A 26850-nucleotide genomic window follows, 5' to 3' on the forward strand; every position below is an offset into this window, starting at 1 on the left:
TTAAAGAAGTTTAGGACTCAGTGAATATCTACCAGGGATTCCGAGGTGCTTTGTCAAGTCTGACAAAGTAGACTGATACAGAGGATGTCCACCTTAAGGCCCACTGCTGATTCTTTTTAAATACATTTCCGAGGACCACCTGCTCAAATAAATGACAAAAAGAAAGTTTGAAAGATGTTGGAGTTTACCAGTCATTGAGAAATACAGAATGGAGCAACTTTGGAGCTTGACCCATGACGGCCCACTTCTTTTTTAATCCGTCCCATGTGTGTCTCACTAAAAGTGAGGACACTAAATCACCAGAGTACTTGATGAAAGAACCAGATTACTTCTCCTTCGGGTCAAATCACATTGTTTGTAAAGAAAATGGGATGAAATTTTACTTTTCGACTTTTCGACTACTTGTTGACATCTAAAGTAGCTGCTCACACTTCCCTCCATAATGAAACTTGCTCAGTGCAGCCACACCGTCTTCTACTGGTAGCGGCTCTGCAGCATTCGCCAATCGTTGTGTGAAAACACAGATACAAGGCAGAAACCAGACTTCAGGCTGTTTGTGCTGTACGGGTGTGCGCATGTAAATACAAACCCACTGCTGACACCAACACTTTCCACTTTCCATTTTGTGCCTCCGTACTACCCTGCAGCGCACACACACTATGTATTTTTTTTTTACAAATATTAAGCTGCTAAACTTCGATATCTGTGGAACCACAGGGTCAGACTGTGTACTTACAGCTCGTATCAACGGAGGAGGAATGGCAGAGAAATCTTTTAAAATATATCCACAGAATTTTAAAGTAAGCCTGCATCCAATTTGATTCCCATTAGGTGGTTTCATCGCTAAAAGCCTGGGACACACTGGAGGATATTTGGGATGATGTTAACAGTTTTGGACATTCGGGAAACTATGATCTGAAGCACAGTTGGCACCGATGCTCATCCATCTGGTAGTGAAAAGTTTTCAGATTCAATCACAACCAAAGAGTCAAATAAAAACTCTGAGCTGATCATATCGGATACGAATGATATTTATAACCAACCAGTGTCTGTGCAGTTGTAGACTCCTGTGTGTGTGTGTGTGTGTGTGTGTGTGAGAGGTAGTGGTGTAACGGACCACGGTTGATCCGTGACCCGTACGGGTCGATGCCGATCTTTGATGTTACTTTGTAAACAACCGATCCGTTTTTAAACTGACAGGAGGAGAATAAAGGTTACGTTCTGTTACGTTTTGATGCGTTCAGGCTGTTTAGTGAAAATCAGTGTATTGGGCGAAGGTAAATTATCATGTTATGTGTTCACAGAATGTAGTTTTGGTGACAAACTTGAACAAATACAGTTGTTTGACGGAGATGTTTTCCCAGCAATATAAATAGATATTAGAGATGAATTATGAGCTGTTTACATTAGCTCTAAGCAGCTTATAATGCATCATTAAATCTACTAATGACAAGATTTGTTTTAATGCAAATACATTTGAATTATGTGTTTTTATGAAGGAAAAAAAACATAAATTACTATAACAACAAAGGATAATACTTAGAATTCTTTTATGGTTTACAGACTTCAGAGCGGTTGAAATGATTTTTGGGGAGGCAGCTGAAAATGAATTAGTCTGGAGCCTTGACTAGCTGCTATAATGAAACAACATCCTCAATGATCAGCAAGTAGTATCGGCGCAAAAAAACAAAACATGATCAGGGATGTCTAAAAGTTATATTTGCTCTTTTTTTGTTTTGTGCTGATCCGATCTGCGACTCTGATCCGTGACACAAACCGTGAGCTTTATGATCCGTAGCACCACTAGTAATGAGTCACTGAAGTCAACACTAAGGCTTGATAAAAAGTTTTTGAGTGCACACGGCATTTGTTTCAGAGTGTTACATATTACATTTGAGGTCAATCAGCAGATTTTATTTTACATGTCACACATTGTTACGTAAAAAAAACATCACATTTAACTTAATCTTGACATTTTGAAATCAGGAAAATGGAAAGTGTAGCCATATGGAAAGTGAAATGCAAGTTAGAGCGCCTTTAGCTTTCTGTTACGGGTTTCAAATGTTTGACGACACATCCTGCACTCAGGGGCGTTTACAAAAAAAATGATCCAATCAAATTAGACGATCACCACTTGTGGCTCTTAGAAGCTAACAAAGCAAAAACAGAGACAGGAAGAGATGTGTGCTTGGACATCAGTGGGCAAAAGCTTTGTTTCAATTTACAAAACAATGTGGCTAAGGCCTTATTCATTCAAGGAATACTTTGACAATGTTCAACCGGCTCTGTGCCGTTGCATCAGTACACGACTGATCCTCACATTGAATTGAAAGCCTCTCAGAAATGTAGAAAGGCTTCTAGTCCTGCTGATCCCACTGAGAATCAACCGTCCAGCCTGCAGCTCTATGTGCAGCCTTCTGCAGCTCTTTGTTTCGGTTCTCAACGCCATCTGGTTCAGCCCCGATGGCGGTCCCCGACACCCCCATAGAGTTCTGTGGACACCAGCTCCCAGCACACAAACTGATTGTACACTATACGCTCAGAGCCAAATGGCAGACGGCCGAGGTAAACAAGTGTCTGTAGAAGAGATGTAAATAAGTCAAGTCCTTTCCTGAGGAGGTAAAACACTGAACGTTTGACTGCGATAGCTTCCTTCATATTTGACATGACGGAGATGTACATACACATACAATAAATTTGCAGGTGTTTGATCAAAAAATAATGAATGGGGACTTTTGGAGCTAGTGCTGCTAGCACTTTAATTGGAAAACAGTTGGTAAAACTTCGCTGGATAATTTATCAAATCTAGCGGTGTCTTGCTGTTTTCTCCAATTTTACCTACTCAAGGTCTTAAAGGACAATGGTGTGGTATGTGTACTCTACTTGGGTATTTCGATTGCATGGTACTTCATATTTCTACTCCACTATAATTCAGGGAAAAATGTTGAACTTTTTACTCCATTTATTAAACAACTTGAAATCTGATGTACACAAGTACTGCAGTGATCCATCGGTGAAAGTCACAAGCGAGCAGCCAGTAGATAGTCAAATAAAATGAGCTCCACCTTTGCCAGCTGCAACATGTGCATCTTAATGCATCAATAATCTTAATCCAATAATATGATATACATAAATCCTATTGCTATAATATTATTTCTTTGACCACTACTGTAGATAGCACCACTAGATGTATGTGGTGTACATTATCGGGCCGTATCATGCTCTTATAATAAAGCCTTGAGTAATACATCCATTTAGTTCTGTGATATAGAGCACGGCTGGCCTCGTCTCTTCAGTGAATTGGACACAAGCACATTCTTTCTTTCACTACGCCGATCGCAGCAAGCAAACGGTTCACAGCTGAATATGCATTAAAAAGCACTTGCAGCTAAATAAAGAAGAAGAGCAGTAATAATATATATTATAATAATAATAATAATAATAATAAGGACAGTGCTATGCATTACAAATAGATATGAAGTATCCATGCTGTACGGGGAGAGAGAAGTCCAATGTGTGTGTGACAGTGCAGATGTGATAGGAGGGGAGATGAACGCCCCTCTGAGCTGTCAGAGTCCATCTGAGAGACACACACACACACACACACACACACACACACACACACACACCCACACACACACCTCAGTTAGAAAGAGAAGTAGGAGGCAATAAGAATGGAGATTAGACTTTCGATTAAACTGCTTTCTTATTCTCCAGCCCTCCAACAGCTTTGACACGGAGCGCCTGAGAAGCAGCCGTGGCCAATTCGCCTTCAGCGCTTACAAACGGAGACGACTTTGAACGCTAACTTCTGAGAGTGTGTCTGAGTTTCCAATCGGCAGCCATAGCACACAAGAGGGGGGGGCGTGCCATCGCTTGCGTAGGGGAGGGGAAATTGCATTAGTGTCTGTGTGTGTGTGTGTGCTCATGCATATGCATATGGAACAAATACATGCCGACGTGAAATAAACAAAACAACAAGGAAGCTGTCAATAGATGGCAGTCGGGGTCAAGGGAGACGGTGGTGATGGTGTGTGCACGTGCTCAGACACACACACACACACAAACACAAAGCAGGGCACAACTGAAAGCAGAAGTTGGTAAAAAGACAAACTGCTGTCAGCACATCACAGACATGCAAGGCTCCGAGAGCAGGGAGAAGACGGAGGTTCACACGCTTGCTTTCAAAACAAACGGCAGACATTTACCACGAAGGCTGCCACGAGTTTTCATTGACGGGTTTCCACCTCGAGATTTGTGAAGAAAGGATTTGTGTGGCTTCCGGTTAACTTTCCGTTCTTGGCTGAAGACAGGAGACGCCTGTGGCAAACTACATGGTGGTTGGTTTACTGCAGACACTGTTTTTGTTTGGGTTTTTAAATAACGCACGGATAAAGAAAAGGTGTGATTTATCATCGCACCTTTAATATTGTAATAGCCGACAAGGAAACCTGTATGCTTGTCTGTAGACTAATTTCACAGGTCTGTGCTGTGGAATGACTAAACGACTCTCCAGATTACACAGCTAGTTAATTAGAATGAATTAGTGTTCTGATCAATTAAACACAATCTCCATTTTCCCTGTAATTAGTAATTATCCTTTTTTTTTTTCGGAACCTTCCTGTGAATTTACAATGAAATATCACTTCCTTTTCTAAGAAATCATAGGTTACTATGGGGCCCAGGAAATGGTATGTTGACAATGTGTTGGATGGACAGTTGGACCTGATCAGAGCAGTTGTTGAAATCATATGATTATGTGCAGATGTACAGATGTCAGCTTTCTGTCCGTTGTTATCATTTAAGTATTAAATGATCAGGTTTAAATAATTAAATATGCTGCAAATAGCTTTTCTTTATAATTAATAAAGGCTACCAGGTTTTGTTTAGTAACATGCAGACTTTTTGTCCTCCACCAACCAATCGATTGGATCAAGAATAAATAATTTCAGTCGACCAAGATTTTCTTTGGTTGAAATTTTAAGAATTATTTCAGAAACACAAACTAAGGATTTCGCAATTGCACTCTCATGTTGCTGCAGCCTTATTGGGTATACAACATTTGCCCGTCTGAAGGGTAAAAGCACACTTCATCAATCACAATGTGTAATCCCATAGAAACGGCAACACAATGTCCACCCAAAGACACGGACTCGTCTACCTTAAAATAAGATATGCGAGCATTGGTTTTTATTCTGAAGCAGACCTCTGCCAAGACAATAATATGGACAGCTGAATACCATCCAGTATGATGACCCTGCAATAAATACACCATTACAATACAGATCAAAAGTCATCCCTCTCTCTTTCTGTAGAAGTTTCGTTTCAGTATGATGGCGGATAGAGAGGAAAGAGAGGGGAAACAAAACAAGTTACGCTGCAGAACTTCAGTTTGAGAAGTAGCCACCGACACAAAATATCCTGCTGCTGTTTGACAAGGTGTCAAACAGCAGCAGCACAGTTTATGTGTGATGTGTGCCACAGTCAGCAGGAACAACATATGGCTCCATTAGAAAAACAACACAAGTCAATTACTAGAACAGGTTAGATCTGCCAACACAGCAGCACAATCAGGAATACTTTGCTTTTATGGGTCGGTGTACTGAACAGATCGAGCAAAGCCGAAAACGCACTGTACAAAAAGTCCTGATGCAAATACATTAATGTTGGTCTTTTGTGAAACTGAATTCTTTTCTCTCACAGTGTCCTTTTTCACTGAACTTGCTGCTCTTGCACCAATTATCAGAAACATAGGAATTGGACGTGATTAGCGTGGTAAAAAGAAAATTCTAATAATTAACAGAGGATGTGGATACAATTTCTTTATTTTTTTTGACTTTGGTCATCCGATCATGCCAGAACACATAAATAACAGGGACATGGGTGCACTAGTGCGAGCAGAGATGGGCAGTATTTCTATTACTTGTATTTGAAATACGTATTTCAAATACTTTTGAGTATTTTGTTTGTAATTTGTATTTGTTAGGGCCGATTAAAAGTCTAACGTAATTTGTAACAAAATACTTCAGAGTGGAGTAATTTAGTATTTAAAATACTCAAAATACTTTCTCCACGAATCAAAAAACAGTTCACGAGTTCAGTCTTCAGATCTTCAAGTTCAACGGATTATCTGTCAAGTTAAATATTGTATCTGAGTGTGACAGATGTCAACTAGCTTGATGTATACTTTATGTCTGGGTCTGGCTACATAGCCTATTGTATATGCATGGTGATGGTTCTAATATCAAGCTAGCGATCGATGCTAACATGCTAATGACGCTAGCATGTGGTCTAGGCTAGTGCATAGCCAGTGTTTAGCAAGTTAGTTTATCAGTCGAGTAGCTAGCTATAGGAAGAGGGAGATTGGGAGCTTGTATGTCATATGTGATAAATATGTTCTTGTTGATACAAAGCCAAAGTTTATGGGCTGTTAAGTCCCATTAATAAAAATATATATATACATAATCAATCAAGTTGTTGTCTTTCAATAGCTTTGCTAAGTTACACTGACATTCTGTGACTGTTCTTCCTGTTTGTGGGGTTCACCAGAGCTTTGTGTACATTATATAAACCTGAATGCTCTGCTATACCAAATTGTGAGAAAACGGAAAATCCAGAAAAAAGTATTTCCTATATTTTAAATACAAAATACATGTATTTTGTTACATTTTCTGGCACCAGTATTTTGTATTTTGTATTTTGTTGTAATCATTTATTTGGGGGTATTTTGCATTTTGTATCAAAATACATTTTGATGTATTTTTGCCCATCTCTGAGTGCGAGTGAGTCTGTGAGCTCCATTCTCCCAGTATTCAATGATGTCAATCATTTCAGTTTATCAATATATAGTTTTCAATGAGGACTTTATGTATCAAGAAGCTTGTGAAAAATAAGGTGTGTGAAATTTAGTAGACTACTTATTAATCAACATCGCATCAACTTTAGGTCCTATTAATGTGTTTATTTTTACAAAGTTTAGGAGCACCAACATTTGTTTCGGAATGAATTTATCTCACTTTACATTTTTTAAAGTATCGGATCGCACTCAGTATCGACAATACTTACAGAAATCAAATGACTGTGAAATCTATGTGACTATGTGAAAGGTGTCGCTTGTAGTGTTGAACCTGAATCTGCGGCTCTCCTCGGCTTTATGGAGCCGGTGGAGACAAAAAAAAAAAAGAAAAGAATGAATAATGGACTTGTATTCAATTGAATGAAAATGATGCTCCGTAAGTGCTGGATATGTAAATAGGCAACTGATTGCTAACAAGTTTGTGCATATCTTTACTTTAAAAGGTCAATGCTGTGTTCACAACTTGTTCCTGCAGCCAAGTGGCAAAAAAAGAAAAATCGGTTGGTGCAGGCTTAACGACTCGGTTAATAAATGTATTGACTTTTTTGATTGATGACATTTCTCTTTTTTATGTCATATTGGTGCAGGGTTGGTGGGTCTGAGCTTTTACCATTTGCATGGTTTGGTTTACATGTATTACTGTATGCAGCCTGCTTCTCTGTATATTTCAAAACACTGAATCTATACGCCTGTGTATTCTCATGTTAAAAAAAAAAAAAGAATAATAGAAAATAAATCTGTTGCAAACTGCGCCACTGGAGAATCAACATTAATAGACTGTTTCAAAGAAATCCATTACAATATTTGAGACAAAGGGAAGTGTATCTAAACTATAACACAACCGGTTTCCTACCATAGAAATACACTGACATCACATAGACAAGAGCAGACAGACTAGAAACGGTCTGTTACAACTCGGTTGTCAGGAGTCAAAGGGCCTCTCACCATTTTCACCTCACCAACCCCGAGGCTATTTCTGCTCTATATATATATATATATATATATATATATATATGACTGTGTGTGTGTGTGCAGCTCTCGCCTCAGGCACATCAAACTCTCAGCATGTAAGGATGAACTAACAGGCATCATGCAGACACAGAGACACACACACACACACACACACACACTATAATTACAAGGCCCTTGAAATGACCAGGTCTCAACACCACTGTCACGCTACAAGACCGACACCAGACCTCACACTATGACTGACAGACAGACAGACAGACAGACAGACAGACAGACAGACAGACAGACAGAGAGAGAGAGAGAGATGGGGAAATAATAATTACAAATGAGCAAATAAGAAAATGGAGATGACAATGAAAGAAAAGAGGGAAGCAGGAAGAAGGAGTAGGAAATGACAGGAGGGAGGAAAGGATTAGAACAGCAAAAAAAAATAAGAGGTGAGTGGAGGAAATAAAAGAGGTAGAAAGGGGAGCTGGAGGAGAGAAAATAAAAAGGAGGAGGAAGTGAGATGGAGGAAAGGGGGAAAATAAAGAAAAGGGAAAGGCAAGGAAAGGAGAGAACAGAAGGGAAAGGAAAGGGTGAGGAAAAGAAAATAGAAAGAAGGGGAGGGGAGGAAACAAGGAGAGGACAAGAAGAACACAAAGGACGATAAGGAAAGGAAGAAAGATAGGGAAACAGGGAAAGATGTTAGGAGACAAGGTGGAAAGAAGATGAACGAGGAGAGGAGAGGAGATGAGGAAACAAGGAGAAGAAAGGGATATAAAGGAGGAAAGAAATAGGTAGGGAAATGAGAAAACCGTGAAAATCAATTTTAAGGAAATGTGGGGAAGAGGAGAGGAAAGGAGGAGACAGGAGGATGAAGGAGAGGAGAAACAAGGAGATGAAAGAAGAGAACGAGTACATAAAGGGTAGGAGGGGGGAAACGAGGAGAAGAAAAGAGGAATGATGAAAGGTGAGGAGGAAAGAAGATGGTAGGGAAATTAGGAAAAACAAGAAAAGAAGTGATGACGAAAAGTGAGGAGAAGAGGAATGAGGAGACAAGAAGAGAAAAAGGAAACGAAAAGGAAACAAGGTGGGGAGAAGGGGGATGAGGAGAGAGGAGTGTAAAGGACAAAACGAGAACGATGTCGAGGAAATGAAAAGGACAAGGAGATGAAACAAGGAGAGGAGAAGCGGAATGGAAAGGAAATTGAATGGACAGAAAGGATGGAAGGACAGAAGCAGCAGACTGCTGGGCTGTTGAGAGTGTAAGCATGTGATAAACTGCAGCAATCCCGCTCTATCTGCCCACAGAGAGAAACAGATAAGAGTTCATCTATTCTGATCATATTCACACACACACACTTTAAGGGACACTTGAAGCCTTATTTCCAGTGTGTGAGTCATTGGTTGGGTGTTGGGTCGTCATGTCTGCGGAGCTGACGAGTCGGATAAATAAAGAACCTCTGCAGTCCTGGGTTGGAGTCACGCCTTATTTGGATCCCTCTACTGTCAACAAAATGCCTCCCAAAAATACTGTAAAGAATGACCTAATCAGTCCAATCTTTTTTTCAAGCCAAAATGAGACACGTTTTCTATGACTGTCAAATTCCAAATAGTGTTGCGTGTGTGTGTGTGTGGCCCAGAGGCTGCTGGGGAGATACTGTATGTAGCAGAGGCAAAACCAGACATTTGTATAATATAAGTTTATATTTTAGTTGTCTTGGCAATTATATCGTAGGGGTCACACAAAGTTATTTAAGATGCTGTTAATTAAATTATTAGGCATGTTTTCAAATGGACATTTTTGGCCGTTGACAACAAAAGCCAGCAAAATGTAATATAATGTAAACCTGATGCCGACGCTCAGTCAGACGCCACTCAGCATCTTTGTTACAGACACACAAGGCATCTGTTATGCTGTGCTGACAATACGAGCGTCAAAAGCGACAAGCGTGGCCCCGGTCCTCACGACCACACTGTGGTACCACGAGACAAAATGTTTGGCAGCCTTTTCCTCAAGAAGAATGAGGACAAACCGAGTGTCTCCACCTCTCTGGGCCCGCAGGACGAGGAGGCTGCCGGCCGGGTTCCCCCTCCGTCTCTAAACCATGACACTGCAGAAGTCCATATAGGCCAAGAATAGCCGGAGGGGTTTCAAGTGCAATATCACATTTTCATAATGAGAGCCAATGAGCTGTGAATCCCTGCTGACAGAATTATGGAGCGAGAAGAGCTTATGGCGGCGATACTGAAAATATTAAACGGCCGCCTCCCTCCGGCACACGGTGCTGCTGCGTGTGTTTGTAAACATACTGTATATTTATATACGCGTGCGTTTGTCAGCATTAACAAGAAACAGCTGCATGTGGCGGTTCACTGCTGAACTCCCATCGTGATGCTTACATTGTCCTGGTTTACAAGCTACCCTTTTTAATTAAGCTGAGCCCACATTGCCATTGGGGTGGGGGTGTGTGTGTGTGTGTGTGTGTGTGTGTGTGTGTGTGTGTGTGTGTGTGTGTGTGTCACACACACACACACACACACGCACGCACGCAGGAGCGATACTTCTCATCCAAGTCAAAAATATGGACAAAGCAGCTGGTTTGTTTATAGGACAATAAATCTTTTATTGGGTTTTTTTTTTTATTGTTTTATTGTTAATCCAGTTTTTTGTTATGGATGAACACTTTATTGCCAGCATCGACTGATTGTGGGAAAACTGCTGTGAAAAACAGATCTGAGATACAAGATACTATTGCAAAAAAATACGTAAATCTTGTTTTTATAGTATTTTATAGTCTTCAAAAAAAGCTACAAAATAAAATTTAAAAAAAGAATTCAGCAGCTCAATCATAATTATTAGAATAAAAGAGATAAGACAAAAACATCCAATTCAAAAAGGCCAAACGTTCAGGCAAATATGTTTTTATCATAATTAAACAATTCCCTCGATCCACTTTGAAATTTCCTATTTCTTAATGTTTTATATTTCTCCTAATATTCATTTCCAGACTTGAATGCATCGGCATGATTTCTATACACATAATTTAGATTATTTAGATATCTGTAACATTTCCATCATATATACTGTATATATATATATTTTAGCAGAGTCTGGTCAAGGGATTTTTACTGCATGTGATGTTTTAAGAGCTCAACTCAAAGACAAGCAGAATATATTGCTGCTAAAAACAATTTAATTGCAAAGAGACTCAACTCTCACTGGTTATAAATGCAGGAGGGTGTGTGTGTGTGCGTGCGTGCGTTCCTTTGGCTAATCACAACCGACAGCACACACCGTGGCAAATAGTGCAGGAGATGTCAGGCATTGTGTAAAGTCACTTGGACATGTTTATACAGTTGTTTATACAGTTATTTGATGCATAGATTTATTTTTCACACACACACAAAACACTTTGAGGACATCGCATTGACTTCCATTGATTCTTTACAGGCTTGCCCTAACCTTAACGATAACCAACTCGTGCTTAACACCAGAACTTAGGCGGGCCCTGACCTCCCCGCAATGACAACACGCTGTAGTTTAGTGAATGCAACTGCAGTGAAAAACACAACACAGCAACATCAGCGCACTCAAACAAGAGTTTTACATATTTCACTCCACATTATCACCTCACATAAAACACCGTTTTTCTGCCAATTCCTGAGCTGTGATCAAAGAAAGCAAGGCTGGTTATTGTTTTTCTGGACCAGAGTTTGGTGTGAAGATCCAGAGACAAACACAATCCATGCCACGAATACTGATATTTAATCCATGAATACTTTCTTCACCATGAAATAGAGTAAATACCAGCAGCAACCTGCGGTTACGCCGATTGAAGCTAATGCAAAAGTGTCTTAAAACTTGCATTCACTGTACTGGCCAGCAGACTCCTCCAGCTGCAGAAAGAAGTCCATGAGAAAATCAATCGCTAGTTTCAAGTATTCTTCATTACAGCAGGATGTTCATTGAGTAAATGATGGTCCAATTTAGAGTCAAATAGACCACAAACCAACTGGTGACGCCACAATGACGACATCCATTTCTTATATACAGTCCATGGTAAATACATAAAAAAGAGGGAAAGCAGGAAAACCATCTTTCAAACAGTTACAAAAGGTTTTGCCATAGTACAGTCCCTGACAAAAGTCGTGTCACTTATCCATTTTGTAGAAACAACAGCTTATAACCTGACTTTTAATTAATCCATTGGTTTCAGAAATGGCTCATATGAAAGCTAAAACCCTCCCAAATTATGTTTGATATACTAAAATAAATTTGTGTCACTGAAGAAAGATTGATCATTTAATGAACACTGAAAGGTTAGATTTTGGCAAGACAAAAGTTTTGTCGCCTACAGAGAGTAATGTGAAAATTGAACAAATAATTTACTTCAAATACAAAAATATGTTGCATAACATCAGTGAATTAAGTAGTGGTGCTGTGAGATCCATATTTAATATCTTGTATGACTTCCATGAGCTTGAAGGACTGAATCCATGCGGTTCGACAATGATTCATACAATTTATTGATGAAGTCATCAGGAATAGCAAAGAAAGCAGTCTTACATGCCTCCCAGAGTTCATCAAGATGCTTTGGTTTCGTTTTCCATGCTTCCTCTTTCATTCTACCCCAGACATGCTCAATGATGTTCATGTCTGGTGACTGGGCTGGCCAGTCCTGGAGCACCTTGATCTTCTTCGCCTTGAGGAACTTTGATGTAGAGATGGAAGTATGCGATCCTGCTGCAAAATTTGACCCCTTTTATGGTTGGGAATGTAAGAGGTAGCTAATACTTCTTGATATTTTAGGCTATTGATATTGCCTTCCACCCTGCAAATCTCTCGCACACCCCCATACTGGATGTAACCCCAGACCATGATTTTTCCGCCACCAAACTTACCTGTTTTCTGGTGAATCTCGGATCCATGCGGGCTCCAGTAGGTCTCCTGCAATATTTGCGGCGGCTGTGATGTAATTCAACCGAAGATTCATCTGAGAAATCCACCTTCTGCCACTTTTCCAGCGTCCATCCTTTTAGCAGGCTGTGGGCCTTGGAATTGCCTTTTGTTCAGTGCTGGTTTCTGGGCACTGATTTGACCATGGAGGCCATTTCGAGACAGAATTCTACAAACTGTCCTGGTTGACACGGGGACTTGAGGTGACCAGGCCTGGTGGAGCTCTGCTGCAGTGGAAAAGGGGCTGGCCTTGGATTTTCAAGCCAACAAACGGTCCTCCCGAGCAGTTGTTTTGCGAGGTCTGCCGGACCTGGGCTTGTCAAAAACATCTCCAGTCTCTTCAATTCTTTTTCTTATTCTTTGTACTTGACACTGAGACACATTGAAGGTGTCAGCCACCTCAGCAGTGGATCTGGTCTTCAGCCTCTTGATAATCAACGCTTTGGTCTCAGGGTGAATCTTAGGCATGTTGTCAGAGGTCAAGTTGCAGTTGTTGTCAGAGATCAAGTTGCAGTTGATGTGAAGGTCTGGTGTGCTGGGGTTCTTTTTATACACACCCACTAATTGATTGATCAATTATTGATCACAGGTGAGACTGTAATCTAGGATTGGGTGCATCATATGACAAGGCGACAAGACTTTTGTCTTTGCAAAAACTGACTCAGTGGGCTTTACCAAGCTGTGAACGTTAGAATGCTTTTCAGCAGTTTCGTTTGGCACCAAAACATTATTTCAAAAGCTGTTGGGATTGAAATTAGCCATTTCTTGTAAAACTTAAACAAACTTAAGGTCAACTTGTACCCAAGCGACAAGACTTTTGTCAGGGACTGTATTTGCAGTAATAAGGCTGTTAATTATTTTTTTAAAACAGCATTCTGAGTTCTAAAATCTATCTTAAAATATTAGGTCATCTCTTATTATATTGGATTTAAAAGAGGAAAATAAGCATCAGAATTTTCTCAAACCACTCTTTGTCTCTCACAAGCCAAAACGGTTGGAAACCACTGTAATCTTTAATAAACTTATAATTTGTAATTCATGTAAAATCTTAGTCTCAAAGGTAACCAGTATTTAGTCAAAAAAATGTAGCTTTCCCTCTGAAAGTAGAAGAATAAAGTAACATAAATTGGAAACACTCAAGTACTCAAATTTGTACTTCAAAGTACTTGAGTAAATAGTAGCAGGTTTCCAAGGAGCTGCCATACAAAAACTGCAACTAGACCAAGAACAACTCAAATTGTACTGTTTGGGTCCCTGGAAGTACAGAAGAGAAAATGGATACACCTGCTGTAATGTATGTCGGTTTGGGATTTATAGTTGGAAATGTCTGCTTTCTGGACCATTCGTCTCAGCTCAACAGAGACAAATATGCACGGTGACATGCAGCAAATGAAAAGTCCTACAAGAACACCACTTGTTTCTCCCTGCTAAAATCCCCTCTCTCCCTTTTTCTTTCTAAAGAGCGGCGTGTGTGAGAATGTGATAGATTCACACTGCAATCCATCCCGCCACGCACGGTTTCCACTATTTTACCGCCTCTCTAATGCCGTCCTCTCCGTCTCTCTCTCTCGGCGATGGAGGGATGGCAAACATCCTGGAAGTTGCTTCAACTCAACTGATCGCCAGCTCTCGTCCAACAAATGGATAGAGAGGAAGAGATGGGGAAACAAACAAAGACGCAGCGACAACAGAGAAATCAGATTGCGGCAGGCAGAGAGGCGGAAATGAGACGGCGATGGAGGAGGAGGGAAAAAAGCAGTGATTGAGTTGAATTGCGTTCCTGGCTTGTTTTCTGGGTACACAAGGAGAGCAAGTGATGTAGGGCTGAGCGAGAAGGCTGGCGACACTTCATACGGCTGCAGAAAATGACACGCTTTCTGCAGACAGAGAGCCCCGCATCGCATGTTGTTGTTGTTGATGTTTTCCCAGACAGAGTGATTGTTCCTCCGTTGTGTGTTGTTACATCAAACAGGTAAAGTGAAGCATGGGCCCTTATTTTCTAAGAGAGAAGTGATTCCAAATGTGAGCTTTTATTCTGAAATGGATAGATCAAGCAAAGTTGCAGAAAAAAGGCAATTTAAGGGGAGCATCCAGGAGGCTTGTTGTTTTTAAGGTGAGATTCTAAACATGCTCAGAAAAATAGAAAGTTCTAACATCTACAGCTCTGTGAGCAACTAGTTCTGCAAATGCAACCCCGTGTCCCAGAAATTACATGTATATTGTACAAATCTGTGTTCCCCAAATTTGATAGTAAACATAATGGCTGCATGGTGGACGGTGACACTTTTTTAAGTTGACATGGCAAGCTTGTTAGCAAGCAGTTGCTCATTTACTCATCTACTATCACTATAATTAATTTAGATTCGTATTTCTGGACACCTTGCTAACATAAATCCAAACATTCTCTCTCTTTTATCTCCGTTTTTGTTCACCACCAACTGCTGAGAAAAACATCTGGCTCTTTAGGTGCACAAAGCTCCACTATGTTCACCAGAAACTGTGTCTGTCTGCTGCCTGGTGCTGAGCGGCTATGGTGTGCTGCGATGGAAAACAACACTACGAGAGCAGTGAGATTGGCCAGTCTGCAGTCAAGGGGTGGGGCTTAGAAAAGGGTTAATTCAATTCACTCACATATTTTGCTGCTACAGACTTACTTGGTCTGACAGTGGTGGCTGACGAAGACCATATTATAGGATTCAGAACAAGCAAGTAAATCCACCTCGAGTCGAGGTTGGTTGTTTCTGGATTTTCCCCGTTGTGACCCAAAAATTGGCGAAAAAGAAGCTAAAAAGAGATTCTCTTCTCTCCGAGAGTTCTCCTATATAAAAAAGAAAAAGTGAATAGAATCAATCTAACAAATGTTTGTGATCCCGGTTTGTGATCTTCACCGTGACTGCTCACCCTTTGATACATTAACTTCTTTTCCCCGTTAAGACAGACAGTGGGTCAGCTGAAATAAAGCCAAGGTCTTCTCACACTAAATGCCAATCTATGCTTGGCTTTCACAGCACCATTAACCATTAACCTCTATTCAGCTCCTGATTGGCTGCCGTGGTCAAGTCAAACCTGATCAATAAAGCTTCCTTTTACCCTCCAGCCAGCCTTGGCAGAAGACTTTCGAAGTATTGATGGGTTCAGCTGCTGGCTGAGAAACCTGCAGGCGCTAAAAGGCCCTAAAGAAACTCTTAAAGATCCTGTAAAAAAAAAAAAAAATCAGCTCCACAACACAACTATTTCCATCTGTATATATAGTATGCTATGACTGTTTTCTAAAAATCCTGATGACTTTCACTTGAATTACCTATTATTACAGGGCAGCACATTGGTGACTTATCTATTTCAGCCGACTACAGAGTTATTTTAACCCAAACGACAACATTTTCCTAAACCTAACGAAGTATTTCACGATATTTTCTTAAAACTAACCAAATAGTTCTGTTGCCTAAACCAAACTGAGTTGTTTCCTGGGAATACGAACGTTTTTTTTTTTTTTAAAAGGCTGTATGCCAAATAAGGAAACGTGTCACATTATCAAACATTTCTCCTACAGAAAAGGTATTTAATCAAGTCAACAACATTTAAGTTGCATGAAAATTACCTTAAAACTAAATGTTTTACCTTAAAAAAGCAGTTGAGAAAACAATCTCACCACTCTTTAGCTGTTCTGGAGCTTTCGATTACATCTCATGATCTTCATCAGCAGATTGTGTTTTGAACCAACAAAGTTTTCTAAGATGAAGATCATGTGATAAGACTGAAAGCTGCAGAACCTCTGCGATGTGGCTTTCTTAACTGCCGTTTAAAATGGTCAAAGGGATGAACTTCAATGCCGAGCTTTTAAGGCAACATTTACAGATATTTGAACATCTGCAATTCCACGACAACTGGACAAACTATCTGCTGATGGAGATCATGTCATGATCAAAAGTTTCACAAAAGCTATGGACCTTGGTGGTGACACCGTTTTATTGGAGACGGTATTTTATGGTTAAATTAATAAATGACACCTCGTTTTAATGCAAATATAAGACATCATGGATAGTCAAGTCAGTTTATCCACATAGCCCAACATCAATTGTGCGACATACGACACCCTTGATTCAAATAAAACTACACACAAAAAAAGCTTTAACTGGAAACCAGGGGAGAAATCAATAAATATACCATGTATATAGGGGATAATGCAGCATTTTGTCAACCGAAAATACACCTTAAAACCACGTGTCAAGTTCTGGTTCGTCCTGTTTTTTTCCTTTCTTTAATTAGGTTGTAGAATCGGTCACACATCAAAGTTTCTTAAGAGTCCTGAATTTGTCTCTGTGTGTGTCTCTCTCTCTCTCTCTCCCAAACTGGCAGGCTCTCTTATTATTCCTCACGGCGCTCTTCATCATGACTTGCATCAAAGATGCACTGAGACAGCAGGAAAACCTTTTCCACGGTTTAGTTTGGCTCGGCGGACATGGGGTGGAAGAGGGAGAAGCAGAGTGAGGCCAGATAAGGGAATGAAGGAGGATGAGGATGAGAATAGGAGAGATGAAGGGGAAGAGAGGAGGATGTGGAGTGAGGGAGATAAGTACCAACAAGGAAAAAGGACATTGACTTTTGATATGCTTTAAGAGAACATCTCACAACAAGGCCAGGAAGACATCTCACACACACACACAGACACACACACACACACACACACACACACAGACACAGACACACACACACACGACATTTTAATTAATACGGTCAGACCCTTTTCTCCTTTTATACATATTGAATTCTGCAGCTGCCAAACATTCACAGATGTGACAGCAGCTGTGTTTCCATCTGAGGGTCTTTATGCATTCTGGGATGCATTAAACTCGAAGGAGCATATTATAACTAATTCATTCACCATCTTTACTTTGCTCGTTATGAAACAATTAGTGATGGAGACACTTTTGTGGAAGGACGACAGGGTGGAAAATATAAATAAACATGTGCTAGCTGCTCACATCAGTGGTGGAAGAAGCATTTGGGTCTTTTGCTTAAAGCTATACTACTACGAGGAACTTTCATTGTGTGTTGATTTTTGGCGGTACCTGTGCGAAAACATTCATTTTACTGCAGCACAGGTCTGAGAGTCGGCCCGTCCTGGTTCCGGTTCTCCCGTGCCTCCCTTCCCTCCAGCTGAGGGAGTTTCTGGGTGAAGCTGCATGATTTTGCCAGTTTTCAGCTTTGTCAATATGCTATATCCATCTCATCCAAGAGGATTTATTTATCTTAAGAAATGATGGGATTTTCTCAACACATAAAGAACACATCATCAGTTTTCCTCTGACAGGAAAGGTTTGAAAAACTGCAATCTGAAAAGTAACTAAAGTTGTCAGACAAATGAAGCTCTAGCGTAAGTTCAGACAGGAAGACTATACTCTTGCATGCATAAACCCGTAGTTTAATTCCCATACATCTGCCAATCACTCCTCATGCATGCACACTCATTATATCCTTGCCGTTATGGTTTGGGGCTGTCAATCACTACATCAGCTGTCTAGATCAGCTGGTCTCTCTATCCAATAGCACAACGACACAATTACATCATTAGCCCATCATCTTACTGCTGTCCTCTCTTAAATACGACTGTCTCTCTACCTCCAGTATGTTCATGCTGCTGTTACGCAACCCTCCACCTCCCCATCTCTGCCAATCTTCGCAGATTCATCAACTCATCATTCCATCAACCTCATCAGCCACCATCACCATCCGGTGTCTGGACTCCACGGGGGGATTTATATTGTTGCCGCTCAGGGCAATCACAAACCTCGTCGAGTTCAAGCTCCAAAGAACTTCTGTGTAACTCATTAACGCATCATCTGTCATAATATATGTTAACTACTAATCATTCACTTGTCTCTCCTGATTGAAATGTAGTGCAGAAAAAGAAAAGTACAATATTTGTCTCTGTAGTAGAAGCAGAAGTATAAAGTAGCAGGAAGTGGAAATACTCAAGTAAATTGAAGTTTCTGTACCTGAAATGTGTACTTATGAATTGCACTTCAGTATATAGTTACATTCCATCACTGGCTAACATACGTGCCAGAACATTATTTGCTGATAAAATGTCAAATGTGTTGTTATTTTTTTAGCTTTTGTGGCGTTTATCAGCCTAAAGTGGCTAAAAAGTCAGTCATTAATAAAAACAACATGAAGCCTGCTTGCCTTAACAATTTTCTTTAGCATTCTCAATAGTCAGTACTGTGATCAAGGTGTTAGCTGAAGGAACAGTAACAGTTTTCACACAGCCATCCCTCTTGTGCTCCGTTCTTATGACATGAAAAGATCTGGAAACCAACTTTACTTACTTCAAATCGATACAATTTTTACCCAATTCACATTCTACCTTTGTGAAATGTTGAGAATGCATTCAGAACTTTATTGCAAACATAGCTTTATTGAATAGTTTTGTTTGCAGAAAAAGTGCATGCTGTGGCATTAAAATGCCATCCGTTACTGCCACGGGGCCTGCAAAGTAAAGCTGAAGTGTAGAAGAGAAAAGAAGAAGCTAAAATAGCTGCAAGGTCCTGTTGAGATAAAAAGAAAAGAGGTCGATGAGCAGAGAGGAGAAGAAGAAGGAGATGTTTATGGATTTACTGTATACAGTCAGCGGGACACCTCTCATCACATTTGACCGACTTCCTCCCTCCTCTCTTTTGACCATGAAAGCCATCATGAAAGACTCGACAGCGATCTGAATCAAGCGTTTTATCAGCCCCTCATCCTCCTGGTATCCAACACTCTTTGGAGAGACACTTCTTGTACAGCGAGGCTCTAATTGGTGGAGCCGGGCGGTTATCTATGTACAGTAAAACAGCCCGAGTTCAATCCGGCACCGCTCAGTGGGAGGTGAGATCTCTATCTATCCCCTTCATTCACAGCTTAATTCAATTGGAGGGCAATTATCGACCGCCCGAGGCTTGAAGATCCTCGTCGGTTTCTGTTCCCATCAGGGAGGCTGGCTGTGTTGGACCCCCCTCCCCCCGAAGCCCCGACTGAACCGGGTGATGTCTGTATTGATGTGCTGTGTGTGTAAAACACCAGAGCAGCCGGCAGCAAACAGACAAGAGAGCTTTCTCAGTCACAACCTCAAGATTAAAGTATCGTGAAGCTGCGTTGTTCACAGACAGATGAGGTTAGACGGATGTATTAGCGCGTGACTCTCGGGGACCGTCAAAATGACGCATTCCTTCAGCTTGATGGCGGATTGTTTTCCACACAACGACCAGTGATTTCTTTTAAAAAGGCCGTGAGTGCGTGGTATGGAGTACAGAGGAAAAACAACAATATGCTCGTTACAGAACAATCGCACCCGGCAAGAATGAAGTGCAGCAGAAACAACTGAAGTAGAGCGTTCTTCAAAAAGGCGCCTAATTTCAATCCCAGATAGTTGTCATTAGCAAGGTTTGTCCCTTTGTGAATTCTGCTGTTGTTGACCATTCAGTTACAAGTAGCCTGCTTTTCATTTCGGTTTTTCGTGCAATAGGTGAATCCAACATCGCACGAACTGTTTGCATGAATTCCCTACTTAACTACTTAACAGCAAGGGTAATTAGTCACGTTACTCGTTACAATTCCAGATCCTCCTCGCTCTCCCCGACACGTATTATGTATTTTTTAAAGCTACAGCTTGTAACTTCAATAAAAGCATTTATTTTGTTAATATGCTCATTTGTGGCTATATCCTGACAGCATTGCTAAAAATAAAAAAGATTCCACCGGACCAGAAGAAAAACAACGAATTACTCACTGCTCGTGATTTCCGATCAAACCGTCAAACAGCAGCAGTTTAGACAGCGCTGAACAAATATGACTCAAGAGAGTCTGTGACCCAACAGCCGAGCCAAAGCCAAGCACTGTCCACCGACCGGACTGAACTTTCTAATTTCACAGGTAAACGGTACGTTAAAATACGTTTCTGGAAACATTTAAGGCAATAAAATAGGCAGTAAGAGAATCTTGACCATTTCAATTAGTATATTTTAGAAACTGTAATCTTAACACACAAAGTTCAATCTAGGAGTTTAGACTTGGAGTTTATTGCGTGACCTAACCACCAACTCTTCACCAAAATGTGGCTTTTGTATTTATTTATTTTTTATTGCAAGTTGTATAGCCTATTGATAATGTCCACATCACAATCACTCCCATGAATCTGTGTTCTAATGGGAAGTGGAGGGTTTCATTGCCTCGCAACTTTATTTGTAATCACATGAATATGCTAATTGTTGTACCGACTGTATTGTATTTAAATCTGTGCTTCTCAATGACTAACAAGACCAAGAGTCTGCATAGCTCGGTGTAAAGAAGTCATTTTCTGCGGAGTTTTAGATAACCTTAAACTAAACCCAACAATCAAACCTGTGGCTTTCCGGCATTGGGAGACAACTCAGCATCAATCATCGTTGCTGGGAACCATTTCCTAAACTCAAACAACAGAAGACTTTTGAGGCAGAGCTGGAAGTTCCGTCTGGTTTGTTGTTGCTTCCGATGGCTTAGTTAGTTCACAAACTGAACAAATTACAACTTCATGACTGACACCAAATGAATTAATACTTTTTCTCATAGTTCATTAGCTCCAGAAGTCGTTTTTCTAAAAAGTTATTAAGATTACAACCTTCAAAGTTTCTTGATTTCAGTGAAAAAAAGAGAGAAGATAGAAATGAAAGCGCTAAACTCAATGCCACTCTATTGTTTTTGCTATTGGATACCAGACAAATGCCAGGCTGAGACCGAGAACGGACTAATGTAGCATTCATTTAGCGAAGGAGCCTCTTGAGCACTTTCTGTTCATTAACGTCCTCCATTGATCATCACCCTTTGTGTTTAATGCGGCAGAGAGTGTTCACTGTTGGATCTCCTTTTTTCAAGCACTTTTGACATGAATAACGTCGCCCATGCTGAAACCAAAGCCATTTGCCTTTTCTTCACTGTAAAAGCTGCCACTGTGCGCTCATAAAGCCACCAGTGTTACCAGCCACAGTAATTAATACAAACACAGAGTACAGTTTTATGCACTCCCAACAGCCTGTTAATATACAGATGGTTTGATGTTGAAAAAAAAGCTGTCCTCCAGTGTTGTTATTGTTGCTGCTGCTTTAATGTCACGCTCACATTATTAACAGCAACAACCTTCTCAACACGACACACCGATATAGAGAACAGAATGTCCTAACATGCACTGATTGAGGAGAAAGTTTAAAGCAAGACGTTCAAAGAACACAAAGGATCACATACTGAATTCCCCATTTGTTGTTGTGAGATTTCTTTCTCGAAGGGTTACATATTGCAGAATTTGGTCTGCGTTATGCGGAGATGTGTGCTCTCAGCATGTGAGCTGCCACTGATAAAGTCTCAGCTCCAGCCCGTGGAGTGAGTCGGAATAAAAAGATGCGCCAGTGATTGCAATCCGTGCACAAACACACGGCAGTCCTCTAGTTTCACCGTCGACTTTTCGCTTTAATTTGAAGGCATTTTTACATTCACATCGCATGAAGAGCAGAGATCTACGTTAGGTCAAACATAGATCTTTCACCCAGGCGACTGGTGTTGGTGTCCCGGATGAAGCTCACAGTAGCATTCTCATTTTAACCCACAACGTGATCTTTTACTAAACCTAACCACATAGTTTTGTTGCCTAAACATAAGTGAAAATACAGTTGTAACGTTAACGCTCCACATATCTAGAAATGTTGACATGAAACGTAATTTCCGTTCACAAACGTCGGTATTCGACGTATTACACTACCAGAAGCATCCAACACCAACGTTTTGTTCTGGCTTGTGGGATGCAAGTCAACATTCAACATTTTTGCCCGAGAGAAAAAACCTTGTTCTAAGGTCAATATGTTTGGGATATTTGTCTGAGAGCATTGGTCTATAATGGGCTTTGCGCATTTTACAGGTAAACCTCACAATCATTGTTTCACTTCGTACAACGCACAAGAATGTCCTTATATTTTGCGGCCCAAACTGTATGCAGCTTCTCCCTGTGACATTCCAGTCGCTGTTTGGCAGTATTTAGCAGGATCCCGGCTCCACAGGGGTTCTCCTTTGGTTCTCCACAATATCTAAAGCTAAAATATGCAACAGATGACTCCTGGGCTAACGTATCCAGGAATAAGTAGCAAAAGTTGAGAATGCTGTTCCCATTTCACTCTGCATGCAATGGTTTCCCTCCTTTCGGCTGTCAACTCTCGCTAAAATTTTCAAAAGGTGAACTCCTCTTCTCGGCTCAGATCACTTTTCCCTCGACCAACTGCTGAGCTGACAAAAACTCTCTTTCACTTAACCATCACCACTTCTCCTGCTACACTTTCTCTCTTTCTCACTCACACAAACACACACACACACACCTGCATTTTCTGTCTCGGGTGCACAGCTACGATGAAGCTCAACTCCCAAGACAATGGTGAAATATGTGCCTGAAAGCATCCAACCGGTTTCATTCAAACAGAGGAGACACACACCCCGACACTTTCGAGCAGGCGAATTCCCAGCCAATAAACCACATTTGTAATGATCGACAGCATTAGTGTGCCGACATCCCTGCACACAAACACAGCCAGCTCTTGTGAGGAGCTGTAATGGTGTGTAACAATCCCGCTGCTTCTTTCAATGACCAACAGCAAATAAGAGCCAATAATGCCAACTGCCAAAGTGCTAATGTCTGCTAAAAAGCCGGCTGTCTGCTCTCCTTGCAGGACGACAAACCAGCAACAACCAACTCTGCAGGGCTGTATTGAGACACTAATAACGGATAGATCCTCAAAGCACTGACGCTCTTTTCTAATGGAAATAAAAGCACGCCCAGAAGCAACAGAGCAAGGTAAAGAGATCCAAAAAAAAGTAGGACTTACTTGGAGTATTCTTCATTATCTCTGTTGCACCGAGAGTCCTTGTGTTTCTCCCAGTCCTTGCCATGTTTACATGTGGTCAGCAGAATAATATCTTCCCCGTTGTGGATGTGATACAGAGCATTCCTCGTCTCCGAACCGATGCCAGTTAGGTATCGCTTCCCTTTGAAAACCAGCAGGTACTTCCTGGAGGGCGGTGCATCGTTGAGCGTCAGATAACCTATGCCCCCTCCTTTCAGCGGGTGATCCTTGGAGAAGAGGGGGATGGAGATATCAAAGTTGGGTCGGAAGTTGACCACATCCGCGCTGGCCTTGGCCAGCATGGCCTGGCCCACCTCAAAGCCCAGATCCTCGCTGTAGTCCGGCCAGGTGCCCGAGTAGAGGTTGAATATGAGGTGGTTCCTTCCATCGTTCCACGTCGGAAGGCTCTGGATGCGGAGCCTGACGTTCTGGACGTACTGAGCCGAGAGCTGGTCCCTGTCCAACGTGTCCACGGCCAGAACGAACAGACAGGCCCGCGTCGGGTCCTTGGTGTGGAAGCGAGACTCCTCGATGGACGTCAGGATCTTTTGGTAGGTCTCGGAGATCTCGTCCCCTCTCTGCGGTGGGTAGATGTAGACCCTGAAGCCGGACTGGCAGCGAGCGAAGTCGAAGCAGGTCTCCATGCGGCAGCGCTTGTTCTTGTAGATGTTGTCGCGTATCGCACGTCGCTCACGGGGCGAGGTGTGCTGGTGATGGAGCTGAGGGCTGTCCTCCTGCACACAAGAACACACACAGTTCGGACAACCCAAAACAAAGCACAATTATATCGATACTTTAGATCTGTGAAGTTTTTTTAAGACATTCCTTTATGCGGTCAGTAGAGGAAAGCAATCTGACTTTGGGTTTCACTGCTTTGTTCCATGACTGAGCTACAGCGACTCTGATATCCAGTCCACACAAGAAGATCAAGGGTGACTGTCTTTGATTCCCCTAAAGCAGTTGTTCTCAAACATCCTGGCTTGTGACCCTTTAAGGCACAAGCAAGGCCACACATCAGAAAGGCAAAAGCACTGCGTGAGAAAATATAGATACACAGGATTTATTTCCTTCCTGGATCGTACAGTGCCGCTTGCCTTTTTTTGTGTTGACGCCTGTTGAGAACTGAGCAGTTCAGCCAAATAGTGACGTTCTTATCTCAGATTGTATCATTTGAATCATTTTTTTAGGCCCGAGGAGGTTACCCTATCAAGTATTTCACAATTAAAGAAGCAAAGACTTTTTCTTCTTTCTCAATCTGTTTGATCACACGATTAATCATCTTGTGATCCCGGTGGCCCTAAAGCTTTAAAACCAAACTCATCCTTCATCTTCAAACCAATTTTAAAACCATGCATTTTTAAGAATGTATTCACTATGAGTTACTGAAATGTGTCCACTGAGAAAGCGGCCTACTGCTGCACGAGTACTTTTAACTCCGATACGTAAAATGATACCTTAGTGAATTTGAACAAAGGACTTTTGCGTGTAATTGAGTGTTCTTATATTGTGGTATCTTGAATTATTTTTCCTTTAAAAGCGGTTCAGTCTACCTCTTGCTCTCCCCCCTCCAGGTACGGCTCTAGCAGCTGGGTCGACTCTGGCCAGTGCCTGGGCGATCTGGACGGGCTTCTCTGGGGCTGGGGCTGGCTCTGGTGGTAGTACTGGTTTTCCTGCTGGTGGTATTGGGGGTACTGGGGAAACTGCTGATATTGGTACGGCTGCTGCTGGAACTCCCCGATTTGCAGACCCCACAGGTAGACGAGGAAGAGAAGACCGGCCCCCACAGACACGAGCAGGTACCGCTTCTTGGCCTGCATGTGTGCTGTGGGGGGGGGTGGGAGGAAGAGGAGGAGGTTGTAGGATAGGTAGAGAAAAGGAGAAAGACTAAGGGGAAGATGAAGGATTGAAGAAGAGACGGACGAGGAACTAGGAAATGATGAGGAGAGAAGGTGAAGGGAAGTAGACACAGGTCAGCTCGACCCACAGGGCAGCCTCTATCCACAGCTCGGCATTTTGGGATTTGGAGTCACTGAAAGAAAAAAAAAAAATGGACACATCAATGAAGTTAACAAGAAAGTCTCGTACACGTCTTTTTAAAACAAAGAAACTTTATTAGTGGCACATTTATAAAGTTAAAGCTACTATTAGAAAACAGTGCAAAGGCTCTGTATGACTAGAATAATAAAGTTCCTCTAATACCATTATGTCTATCAGATTTGATCAGCTGTGGTCATTTCATGTTGTTGTTGGATAAAAGCATTAAACTACCCCACATGCAATTGTTTATGATAAACTTCTGGTTTCACATTCAATAGAAGAAAACAAAACCAAGAATGGAAAACACTTAAATGGTTTATGCATCAAATATAAAGTAAAAAATTGATGCATGTCACTAAGTGGTTTGCTGACCCCATAATGTGTTATTATTTATATCAAATTAAAATATGTTGTTAATGATTACTGGTGGTGAGGCATTTGTACTGATTTAGTGGGTAAACAAGAAACGAAACTTTTCTATAAAACAACATTTTGACGACACGTGCCATTGACAATTTTGGTATTGTAACATGTGTTTGCCTTTAAGTAAATATATTCATCTAATTCAATATGACCAAACTCATTTGGTCACACTTGTTTTTTTGTGAAGCTGTTTTCAAACATTTCACAGTGCACGGTATTTCCGGGTCAACTTGTGCGGATAAGATTGTGAATGTATTCCAACGTTTTCATCCGTATCATAATAACTATAACATGAGGAAACTTGTGCGGAATGAAAGAGTCGGAGATTTATTTAAAAAAAAGATTATGTTAGACTATGTTCGATAAGCAAATGCAGCGCTTAAGTTCCGGCTTTCTTAATGGAGTTTGGAGCCTCGTTCGGGATACATGCGAAAACAACACGTGGGTTGAGCAATCACCAAACTCCACTCGCTGTGACCTACCTGTTTACAGGGAACACCTGTGGTCCCGGGAAAGGATTGGTACACTCGCCGCTCTCCCCTCCAGCCTGAGCAGGACTCCACAGTTCGGATCCACATCCTCCAGCTACACCAGATCACAAATCCATCCACAAATCATAAATCTTAGAGCCGATTAAAAGCACGTGTAAAAGGGGGGGGGTGGGACAGTCACTGAGCTCTGTGTCCGTGGGGAAGCCCGAAAAGGTGCCCTCGTTTCATCCT

At 41.3% G+C, this 26850-nt stretch overlaps 1 protein-coding gene across 1 annotated transcript in view; it reads right to left on the minus strand.

Annotated features, from left to right (window-relative positions):
- LOC306711883 (exostosin-1) overlaps window positions 1-25485 on the minus strand; it is a gene marked incomplete at both ends in the record, with an annotated part of 189053 nt that extends 163568 nt beyond the window's left edge. The window contains 2 exons of the mRNA XM_079180957.1: window positions 23651-24402; window positions 25219-25485. Coding sequence (XP_079037083.1) covers window positions 23651-24402; window positions 25219-25485 — 1019 coding nt within the window. The remainder of the gene's footprint in view (window positions 1-23650; window positions 24403-25218) is intronic.
- Window positions 25486-26850: the final 1365 nt, after the last annotated feature.

This window comes from Pholis gunnellus (genome assembly GCF_910591455.1).
Source record: "Pholis gunnellus genome assembly, chromosome: 19".
Taxonomy (NCBI): domain Eukaryota; kingdom Metazoa; phylum Chordata; class Actinopteri; order Perciformes; family Pholidae; genus Pholis; species Pholis gunnellus.